This window comes from Drosophila navojoa, chromosome 4, assembly GCF_054131105.1.
Source record: "Drosophila navojoa isolate 15081-1374.11 chromosome 4, UAZ_NAV_1.0, whole genome shotgun sequence".
NCBI classification, from domain to species: Eukaryota; Metazoa; Arthropoda; class Insecta; order Diptera; family Drosophilidae; genus Drosophila; species Drosophila navojoa.
Window position 1 is genome coordinate 14,923,926 of NC_142892.1, and position 12,033 is coordinate 14,935,958.

The 12,033-nt window shown below is 35.8% G+C and overlaps 1 protein-coding gene across 2 annotated transcripts; it reads left to right on the forward strand.

Annotated features, from left to right (window-relative positions):
• Positions 1-165: 165 nt before the first annotated feature.
• Positions 166-10,297, forward strand: hzg (CTD small phosphatase herzog). Of its 2 annotated transcripts, none has more exons than XM_030387175.2 (6): positions 166-621; positions 908-1,077; positions 8,151-8,383; positions 8,445-8,626; positions 9,154-9,307; positions 9,365-10,297. In XM_030387175.2, exons 2-6 carry the CDS (start codon positions 1,002-1,004, stop codon positions 9,764-9,766), a joined length of 1,047 nt encoding a protein of 348 aa, XP_030243035.1. In that variant the 5' UTR covers positions 166-621; positions 908-1,001; the 3' UTR covers positions 9,767-10,297. The 2 variants fall into 2 exon arrangements, with proteins under 2 accessions (XP_030243035.1, XP_030243034.1); XM_030387174.2 differs by having other exon boundaries at positions 167-621; positions 8,148-8,383.
• Positions 10,298-12,033: the final 1,736 nt, after the last annotated feature.

Here is a 12,033-nt window from a genome sequence, read left to right on the forward strand (position 1 = left end):
TATTGCTTACTTTAAAAATTAAGAAATTAACCCTTTATTGTCCTATGCTTAGTTACAAATTTGAATTCAAATAATAGATGTAAAGCTAGTCCAGCCCTCGTCGCTGTTAATAACATTTCGTTTACACTTTATTGTGTCTGGCAGCTCTATTTCTAGTTTCGTCCGCTTATGGTGACAACACTTAAGCCAGTCTTGCTACATTTTTTTCGATGAGCACACGTTTTGTTTTTTTGCGCGGAGTTTTGAATACAATTAATATTAAATAATTAATGAATACTCAAAATGAGTGCGATATCGAAATAAACTACCATAACGAGAGCAAGCAATTGAGAAAATCGAAGCAAATAGCAGTGCCTGTGTGCTGTATAAATGCAAGTGTGTGTGTGTGTTGTGTGTTTGCGTTTGTTTGTGTGTGTGTCGAGTGAGTGCGTTATAAATAAAACGCCAAGAAGCTGCGTGCAAAAAGTAGACGCCAAGAAAAATAAAGAATGTGCCCAAACAACAGTGCAAGAAAAGAAACTGTTTTTATGCTGAGTTCAGTTTTTTTAATACATTTCTAATTAATTTTTTAATAAAGTAACGAAAGGCGAAAGTGCATTTCTACATGTAAAGCTGCAAAAGGTGAATATCGCGAGGGAAAATCATTTGCATTCTGCGTCGACGAAACCAACGAATGAGGCTGTCAAAGCGTAATTGTAAAATTCCACTGTCTGGCACAGGCAACAGTCGCAGTCGCAGTCGACGTCGCAGTCTGCGCTTCACGAACACACACTCGTACATGCATGCATGCATATGTGTATATAAATGTGTGTTGTTTCTATATAAAGAAAACATGAAGTTTTCTAAGGAAAATGTGTGCAAAAAAAATATGTATTAATATAATGTGTATGTGTATTATTTTGTGCAGCTAAATTTACAAATAAACGCGTTTTGCAAACTTCGACCTGTAGACTTTATTTGGATTAAAGCAGAGGAGTGTTCAGCTTGCAACACGCTGTGTAATGGATGCAACATCAATAATAACACAAGTTTCCCGCGATGATGAACAATTGAATGTCTATCCAAGCGACAAAGGAGGTAAGAGACAACAACACACACACTTAAACTATGAAAGTATGAGAGTCCAATGAGTCATGCGACAGCCCAAACGGCGTCACAACAAAGACGAAATAAAAATACTTAAAGGACAAGTGGCCACCCCTCTGACCTTAGCAATTATTGAAGTTCCCCCACCCTGAAGCAGCTTACTCCGATAGCTATAGTATTGCTCTCTCACTGTCTCGCACACAAACTGTGTATGTGTGTGTGTGTGTGCGTGTTTGCATGTTTATGCGCAGCTGTTTTCTTGCCTATTGTGAATGATCTAACCACTTGCTGCTAGCTTCTGACGTCGCAACTTGCAACTCTCAGAGCGCCACCTGTAATCAACTGTGACGTCATGCAACTGCCCAGTGCACGCGAACAGCAAAAATCAACGGCAGAACAAATTGCAAATTGCGATACATTAACTGTCTTTGCATGTCCGCACTTGGTAGGACGACGACAAAGACGGCAAAGGGAGATAGAGTCACGGAGTGAGAGGGATAGCAGAAACAAAAACAATTGAAACCGCAATTAAATTGCACACTATTCACAATTAAGATAAGTGCGAGAGGAAGAGAGCAAAACCGGTATTGACTACTTTTCGTGAAAACAAACAAACAAACAAAGCAACAGACGATTAACAAAGCGTAGCTCACAAAAAGAAAAAAAAAAGCTTGAATGAAAACTGCAGAGAGCACAATTTTGTCTAAAGAAAGAGAGCAAAAAAATACAAAAAAGTTGCATACGCGCACATATGAATGTGCGCATGTATGTGTGTTGTTTGCCTTTAGTTATATGCACGCGTATTAATATGTATGTATATATACAAGCGTTTGTGTGTGCTTTTATATTTCTTTTTATTTCTGCTGCAGCGGCAGAGCAGAGCGCATAAAGTGCGAGGCGGGGCCCCGGCGAGACGACACAAGACGTGCGCCTTCTTAAAGTAACAACAAAATTTAATCTAATCTGCGGTCGCAAAAAAATAAAAACAAAACAGACGGCAACCATACATTAAAAATACATATATATATAATATATGTGTATGTACGTATGTGTATAAATATATTTGTGTATATGCAACACATACATTTATAAAATGTTGCGGTTAGGTGCTAATTGACATCTCTCGTTTCTAGCTTAATAAGTTAGCTCGTTTTGCTTTTGAGTCGTTTTTGACAGTGCTGCCAAGTCAGCTCAAACTGAAACTCAAATATTTATCTTTAATGGGACACACTTCCGTGTGCATATACAGATATGCTAGTGCGCAAGTGTGTGTGTGTATTGTAGGCCTTTTCTTCACTCTTTCGACTTGTTGAGCTTTGCGACAATAAGAGCTGCGGCGACGTCATCAATGCTACACAGCTGTCTCTCAGTAATTGCTACGTTTCTTTTTATTTCGTTTCTTTCTTTTTATTTGGCATGTGTGGGTGTGAGAAGGGGCAGAGCATTAGAACCGGCAACAGATGAAATATATTGTTGCTGTTTTTTGTTCTTGTTTTTTTTTTTTATACATTTTATTTGTGAGTGTGGGTGCCGCCTAAGTGCTTAAATATTTATATAGACTCACGTACATACATATATTTTGTTTTTATGGGCAAACACTCTAGTATCTCATTTCTCGCTATATAGTAGCTCTGGGATTGTCTGTGATTTTCAATTTCCCAAGGTCTTCCAAGCGAATGACTTACGCACGCGCACACACACAGACATACAGCAGCAAAAGCTTATTTTGCCCTTTCGAAATTAAATAAATCATTCATAAATATATATATTGCATATAATGTATATAAGCATTAGTCAAACATACATACATATATATATATATATATATATATATATATATATATATACATATATATATATATATATATTCATGTATATGTTTGTGTAAGCCAAAGGTGTTAATGCAAAGTTAACAAAACGTATATAATTTTATTATTTTCAATCAAATTTTTAATAGATAACGAATAATTATTATAATTAAGCTATTGCGAATTGTTTTTATAGTGTGCATCAACATACAAAAATAAGTCTCTTGCGTTGGCTCTCTCTTGAGTCAGTGAGTGCGTATGTGTGTGATAGAGAGAGAGAAAGAGAGAGATAAAAAGAGCGTGATGGGCTACACTGTTTGCAATAACTATTCGGTTTGCTAGTTATGTCAAACATTTGTTTATATAAACCAACTAATAAGATGCTAACAATTGCGCAAAAGAAATAACAATTAAATGTTTTGATAACTATTATAAAAAAAAAATAAATAAAATAAAAAAAAATGGGAGAAACGAAGTTTCGACATTTTAAAATATGAGTATTGTGACATAAATCATATTTATCATTTTGTATCACATTTTAAATGATTTATGATACTATATATAACAGTTTTAATTGATTAATAATATTTATTGCATCTGAAATCTAAAACATTGTAAAAGTCAGCAAATGAAATAGACATTTATATATCATCTTATTTAATTATACTATATATCATTTTTGTACTTTTTGTTTTCAATGCTGAGTGCAAACTAATTAGAAAAATCTTTTCACTGCTTGTTGAGCATTTTCTTTATCTATCTATTTCTTTTTCTTTGAGATAGTTTCGATATATATATGTATTGGTGCAGTTATTAAAAAGAAATGTACATAATATTAATAAACAAATATTTATACAGATTTTGTATACATATAAATATATACATAACTATAACCATGAGCAGAATATATGCTGTGCGAAAAAAGAAACAAAAAAGAAAAGAGAAATATTTTGATGGCCTCAGTAGCAACACATTTCCTATATAGATACAGCTATCTGTTCATCTATATATGTATATACACTTTGATGGATGTATATATACAGCTGAAAAAAGCAATAATTAATTTATTTTTGGCGCTCTGGTTAGATCCATTCAACAGTTGAATAAAAGGAACTATAGCGGCATACTATCTAGTTAAAAAAACAAAAAGGGGGCGGTGGCGGCAGGCCCTGGTTCATTGACCTTTTGCGTGGGGGATTTGCTAATTCCAACCCCCAAAAAGCCGACATCTTTGTGTGCGAATGCAACAAAAGGGTCGCCAGCTTTCAGCTTTTCAGCTTCCCCTGAGAGTCGACCCCCAAAGCTGTGCGCTGGCTCTCTCGCATTTCTTTTGTGTGACAGGTGTGCAAACATCACGTGCAAAAGTTGAGCGGACAGAAAGAAAGAAAAAAAAAAACACAGAAATGAAAAGAAACTGTTTACAGGTCGCCAACACATTCTTGTTTTGTTTTTTTTTTTAGCCAACGAGAAATATGCTGAAGGTCGAGCCGTTCAACATTTAAGGCCAGCGCGCAAAAGAACTGGAAAATGATATCATATGTATGAACGGAAGATAACAAACATTAGGAACCCGATTAGATAAGAGACAGCACAAATGTTTAAAGTTAGGGCGTGCTCTCTCACACTATCTTTCTTACTCTCTGTCTCTCCCTCTCTTTCTCTCTAATTTCCTTTAGTTCATTCTTGCTTTTATATTTGACTTTCAATTAATTATCAAAGTACACACTTGGTGCAAGTGCATATCTGTATAGTTCCATATCTCTCTCCCTCTCTCCCTCTCTCCCTCTCTCTCTGTATATATACATATATGTGAAATATAATTAATAATGAAACAAAAACAAAAGAAAATCTTGTCATTTCCATTGCCATTTCGCGTCGGCAAGCTTTAAATGCGAAAATATATTTCCCAATTGACGCGTGAGGTCGTTTAACAGTCTGCTGCGGATTTCAGATATCAGATTAACATAATGAATGCACTCGAAATACTCTGCACAAATTGCATATAGATTAAACAATTAGCAGGGAAGGATGATGGCTCTATACTTGTAGAGCCAACACAAGTTAAGAGACTTCATGGATAGTAAAAGGGAAAAGTATATATAGCGTATTTCTCAGTCGCGCATACTCGACTAAATCACTTTTGCTTTCATGCTCATTACATAAATCTCAATTTATTTAATTCTATGCACGAGCCGCAGATGCAGGCAGCTGCTGCTTTCTGTTGAAAACCTGTGCATAAGTAGAACAAATCTGAAAAGAATTACGCTCCAATTGTGTGAAAGCTCAGACTAATTCATAAAAGGGGTATAGAAAGGCGGCGAGTTAGTGAAAAGGCTGACTGAGTAAGCTATTACTAAATGGGCAGGGTTTTAATTAAGAACAAGTGTAGAGCATGCACATATAAGTTCTATATAAATGAATAAAATGTATAAATAATATAAATTAATAGAAATTTAATGAGACTTACAATGCTATGAGAATTACATGGTGGAGCATTTATGGAATCACGGGTATTTGATAACTCTGCATAATACTCGGTTTCTTTGCTATATCAGATACACAGTTTGTATCGTTTTTTCACGCATATAGGACTAGATTATATGTTCTAAGAATTAAATTTCTCTAGTTTCAACAATGACATAAAAGTTTGCATAAAACGAATATACTCTTTCCACTTGTTGAATGAGTATAAATAAGGCGAAATGAAAAACACAATTCTGGAATGAAAACCAGCTGCAATAAATTTCGTAGGTTCAAGAATATACAAGTCTCTTAAAGATGTTTATAGGCTCAACTGTTTTGATGATTATATATGATGTCATATATATAATTTTACATGATTACATATGCTTATAAGGAGTACAACCTTGGCCCAATCATTTTACGTTTATATGAAATGTAAATTTTATTTAATTCTATATATTAAATATTTTTACTCATTTTATTAATTTTTTTGTATTTTTTACTTTGACATTTTAAAGAGCTTTGCTTTTTAAATGGCACTACTTAAAGCAAAAGAAATGAAAAAATAAAATCAAATAAAATAAAAGCCGGCAGAGACACGGAATTCGTGACCGGAGCATTTCACATTTGATGTACCCACACACAGATTTGAATCTTATTTATTTCATCTGGCGATTATTACGTTCGGCTGAATGCCAAATTTGGAATCTATTTAAAACTGATGGACAAATTGCGATCGTAAAGTGGAGCTATAAATGTGGCAGAACCAAAATAAACAAAGATGACATAAAAAACAGGAGAAACAGAAAAAAAAGAGGGGGGAGGGAGTCCCACGCACAGCCTGCAAAGTCAATAATTCAATTTAAAGCCTTCAAAAATAGGACAAAAGCCGTCAGATAAGGGATATGGCCAGGGGTGGGTGGGCGTCTGGGGGATTTAGGGGTTAGGCTCTGCTTCAGTGCGCAGCTAAAGCGCTTCATGCGATGGGCGTGCGCATCAGTCGGGAGCGGGAGCGGAGCCCACAGACCTAAATATAGATATATGGGGATATACTAACAAGTGTATGTGTGTGTGTGTTGTGTGTGTGTGTGCCTATCGATAGGCATACGAAATGTTGCTCAACAAGTAGGCGACAAATTGCCAACGTTTCGCGCCATCCTGTTTATGTAAAGTTATGTTAAAATCTGTTTCTTTAAGTGCGGGGCGTTTCACCTTTCACCTGGCTAATAAGCACAGGTGTGTGCATGTGTGTGTGCGTGCCTGCCTCTAAAATGCTCTCAGCTCTTTGTTGAGCAGTTAGTCTGGGCTTTCATTATGCTGTCGACGTTCGCTCATCAAATATTCAGGTACAGTTGCACTTCACAGTGTCGGCCCCCTTTCTGTAAATGGGGCATGAAGAGCAGGAGGAGGGTGGAGGGCGTAGGGAGGGTGGTGCTCGGATTGCTAATGGTGCTCAGCTTTTCGCTAGCTAACGGTTCATTGAACTAAGCGCGCGTCTTAATGTCTGGCTTAGCTGCTGCTGTTGCTGCTGCTGCTGCTGTTGCTGCAATCCTTGCTTGCAACGTGCCACATGCCACAAGCCACATGCGCCGTGCTGTTGCAAACAGCTCGAGTGCTGTTTGAAATCCATTTTCTTTGTGCCCCACACAGCAACTAGCAAGAGGCAGAAGCAGCAGCAGTAGACGAACTGGAAGTGGAAAAGGGGAGCCAAATGCAGTTGACTTTGCTTAGGGGTGGACCAGGCGGTGCGGGGCGGTTCGGGGCGTGGCGCCCGCACCTGGGGCGCTAACCATTCGGGGCTTAAAGGTCAATCGGCGACCTTCTTAACTGTGCGTGTCTCTTGGGGCTGTCTATGCATGAGTGTGTTTGCGCGCGTATGTGTGCGTGTGTGTGTGTGTGCGTGTCTGTGTATGCAATTATAGCAATAGCATTTTCCATCGATTAAACGCATGCACGTATGCTTCAATTGCGACTATATAACCACTGCAGCCCGCCCCCCCACTCCACCAGCCCCCGAAGAGCCTGTCGCACATATGTCGCCGTGGGTTTTTCCTTTTTGCCACATATAAATTTCATTTCATTTCATTTGAGTTTTCTATTTTAAGACAACGAGCCATTTACATGCTGATTTTTTTATCTATATGCATATATACTTGTCGCATTTATGAATATATTTGAGTGTACATACATACATACATGCATATATATTATTATAGGCCGCATTAATTGGTCGATCAAAGTTGTTAGGCGCGACCTTGAACGACTTTTTTAGCAAGGTTTAAATATAGCCTTAGACATAGACAAATAGCCAAATAAAATGGGGTGTACTTGAGAAATTTGAGTGTAACTGTAATAGATTAGTACAGCTGTAGCACAGTACTGGTTAATTTTGACTGTTATATACGTCGGTAGGTAGTACAGGTGTACTACAGATTAACTCTAATTGTTATATACTATATACCTACATATGTGTAGTAAAGATAAACTGGAACTGTTATAAATATAGCACAGTTTACTAAAAAGCAAGGCAACAGTTAATTGCCTGCTCAAGCAGGTAGCTTAGGCAAATCATTCTATAATTACTTGTAAAGCAATTTCGCTTTGATTTTATTTTTATTATACCCGTTTTAAATAGAACACAAATAAAGGGGTTTTTTCGTATTTTTACACAATTTATATGTATTTATATGTAAATTCTATATTCCTAAAAGAACAAACCCAATTATTATACCTATACAAGATTTCTATGTATTAGTTTAATAAATTCTCTCTAATTCCTTTTACCTACAGAAGATGTGGATCGTTTAAAGCCACAAAAACGAGGAATTCTACAGTCTTTACTCTGCTGTTGGCGACGAAATCGAACGAAAACAAACCAGAATGGCACACAGATCGACGGTTCGACAACACCGCCGCCCCTACCGGACCAACAAAGGTACCTACTACCTCAAATTAGGCACTCCGATATGCATAAAAAGTGTATGGTCATCGATTTGGACGAAACTCTAGTGCACAGTAGTTTTAAGGTAAAGTCTAGAAGATCTATCTTATGTAGAATCACTAATATAATATAATTCTCTTTTATAGCCTATACCTAATGCCGATTTCGTAGTACCAGTGGAAATCGATGGCACCATACATCAGGTTTATGTGCTGAAGCGACCCCATGTCGATGAATTTCTGCAAAAGATGGGTGAACTGTACGAGTGCGTTTTGTTTACAGCATCACTAGCCAAATATGCAGATCCCGTTGCCGATCTGCTAGATAAGTAAGTATTATTATCATTAAGAAATGACAGAAAGATTTTATATAGATTTGTCTATTCTAATAATTTGAGAAACATAAGTTATATAGATATGGTTTATGATTCAAGTACATACAAATTCGAGCTTACATTCATTTGGATCAGTAATTATTACGTATAAACACGTATTTATACATTCCCAACTATCAGCTTCTACAGGCATACCCAACATACCCTTCGTGATTTCAAGAACGGGCATAGATTAAAATAAGCTGAGAGATATGATATTGTAGAGCTTTGCATTGCAATGACCGCAATCAAAATGACTTTGGCGGTTCGGATAGCGATCAGTTAAAAATCAAGATAAAGCACGAACAGAACTGTGGTTATGATTGATAAGAAAACATAGAAATGCAAACGCCAAGAAATGAAAAGAGAATAAATATTATTGAAATGAATGGAATTCTCTAGTCAAAGACAAGTTATTGGAAATAGTATATGTTATCAACATATAAAAATGTGTATTTAATCTAATCTAATTTGCATTGCAGATGGAATGTGTTTCGCGCAAGACTGTTTAGGGAATCATGCGTTTATTACAGGGGTAATTACATTAAGGATCTGAATCGTCTGGGCAGGGATTTACAGAAGATTGTCATTGTTGATAATTCACCGGCCAGTTATATCTTTCATCCCGACAATGCGGTAAGTGAGCATGCGGCATTTGAAATGAATTTTAATTACTCACTTGATGCATTTTAGGTTCCCGTCAAGTCCTGGTTCGACGATGTCACCGACTGTGAACTGCGTGAGCTGATACCGCTCTTTGAGAAGCTAAGCAAAGTTGATTCCGTCTATTCGGTGCTCTGCAATTCGAACCAGCCGCTGAACAATCAAACAAGCCAGCAGCATGAGCTGCAGCAGGTGCCACAGCAGCAGCAGCAACAGCAGCAGCAGCAACAACAGCAGCAGCAGCAGCAGCAACAGACCATCTCTGCCACAACAGTTATTACACAGGCGAGCACACTGTCTGCACCGACCATGCTGAATGCCGCACAACAGCAGCAACAGCAAACGCAGCAGCAGCAGCAACAGCAACAGCAGCAGCTGCAGCAGCTATCAAGTCCGCCCAGTCCACAGAGCGAGCTGCTGCAGAGGACGTAACATCAGTGGGAATTAATGTTTATAAATATATGATAAAGTTTATACATATTACGAGACCAAGCTAAAGCAACCAAGCAAAAAGCCTGCAAGGAAAACAAAATACACGAGAAAAACAATACATAACCACGCGCCAACACACACACACACACACACACAATAGCAACATTAAAAAAAAACTAATATATATATACGAGAAATCCTTTTTTATGGCATTGCAATGTAACGCCCCTTTTTTACTAGACTAAGCTCAAGTTTTTATTTTTGAAAACTATTTACAATGCACTTTTGTTATTTATTTAATTTTTTTTTATAATTATTATATTTTGTTTTGGTTCTTTGCTTTGTTATTTGTTTTTTACGTATGTGTGTGCGTGTGTAAAGTTTTATTAGCAAAACAAAGAGCAAAGTTAGGCCACGCTTACCCAATCTACTGGGTATCCCCCCACTTCTAATCTTTATATATATATATACATAAATATCTATGTATAACAAATAATCATTGAACTTTTATATACACCATATATATATATACATACATATTTTAAGTGCGCGTATTTAACAAACAAAAAACAAAAAGGGACAAAACTAAGCAAGCTAAACAGATCTAATACAAAAGAAAAATGAATAACTATACATATGGGCAGAGAGATAAAATCAAATTCAAAATAGCATATATTTATATATATTTTTTATTAAAGAGAAAATTGAAAAAGCAACAAAAAAAAGAACTACTTAAAGCAAATGCAAAAAATAATTTACGTGTACTAAAAAAAAAAAAAACAAAAATAATGAAAATAAAAACAATTTATGTATACACAACTTATATATAAAATTATATATATATATATTAAAGTATAGATTAAGCCTCTGTATACACACTTTGCTTAAGCTTAAGCCATGTATAAAATATTTCGTAAATTTATTAACACGTTTATGCGAGTGTTTCGAGTTCGTGATTACGCATACAGAAATAGCTTGGCATAAACGTAATTTTATTTTATAAAACATGCACAACAAGGGCAAACACACACACACACACTCACACAGATTGCAATTAATGAAAATTTTTATATGAAATCAAAATGAAAGCGTTTGCCACTTGTTGCGGCATCCAAAGTCTGCGGCATGAACGCAGTTAGCTGCGAAATTCTGCGTTTATACGTTGCACAATATCATGTTATGCTTGCATCATTTAAAGCACAATTAATAAAGGTTTCTCACATTATCAAAAAAAGAAGAAAACATGCACAAAACATATCCATCAGCTTCAAAGACTCAACTACAGACCGTGTTTAGGGTATCGTAACAAAATATTTGTGAGCCAAGTTCCTCGAATCAAAGAAAACAAACAAAAACGAAAACTAATTAAGCTACTTGATATTGATTTGCGTATGAATGCAGTTTTTCACAGATTTTGTTTCTAAGGCTTTCGATAAGCACTTAAACATTTATACACACATATATACACACATATATATATAGATCTTTAATTATTATTTTGCTTTTCCTTGATCAAGTGCGCTTATGAAACGCATTGCAATATTTCTTTCTACTACTTCGAACTAAACCTTAATTCTAATGTGCCGTGCGATATCTTTTCGTGTTCACTGTGCAGGCAATTGATGATAACATTTCCGACCAAAAATGAGAGCTAACGGGCATATATAATATATATAAATATATATATGTATATGTATCTTATGTATAACACTTATATTCAAGCTCAAGCTGGCTATGCCGCAACCCACCTAAATATCAAATATATATAATTATATATATATGTAGATGCGACTATATACCGTTAACAGATCATAGAAAGACCCACACAATATATATATACGTATATATATATATAGAACACCGACCAGTGCCGACACGGCTTTCCGAACGTAAAATTTCAGTCCCTACTACTACTACTACTACACACACACACACACACATACACACGTACACTCTAATTCTCAACTAGTTTTTGCAAAAACATTTCTAGTGCGTAAGCTTTTTATATAATTTTAACAGAAACAAAAAAGAAATTAAATTCAGCACGTTGTAAACGCGCATTAATTCTCATCATATGATTTGCATGGAAGCAAGTAAATTGACCACTTGAAGAGCAAAAAGCAAATCAAATACTTCATATTATTGTATATCATTTACACCTGCTGCTAAAAAAAAAAATAAAATAAAATAAAAAACAAAAACAAATTGTAATTAACATTAGCAAACTAATTACAAGCAAAATTTAAGTATAAAATGCGATATAAATA

What these genes read in the sequence shown, in the direction of transcription:
- hzg (XM_030387174.2), top strand. Translation starts at nt 1,002, where the DNA reads ATGGATGCAACATCAATAATAACACAAGTTTCCCGCGATGATGAACAA. An exon ending in GTTGCCGATCTGCTAGATAA is followed by an intron (nt 8,627 to 9,153) that starts GTAAGTATTATT and finishes TTTGCATTGCAG; the next exon opens with ATGGAATGTGTTTCGCGCAA. An exon ending in TCTTTCATCCCGACAATGCG is followed by an intron (nt 9,308 to 9,364) that starts GTAAGTGAGCAT and finishes GATGCATTTTAG; the next exon opens with GTTCCCGTCAAGTCCTGGTT.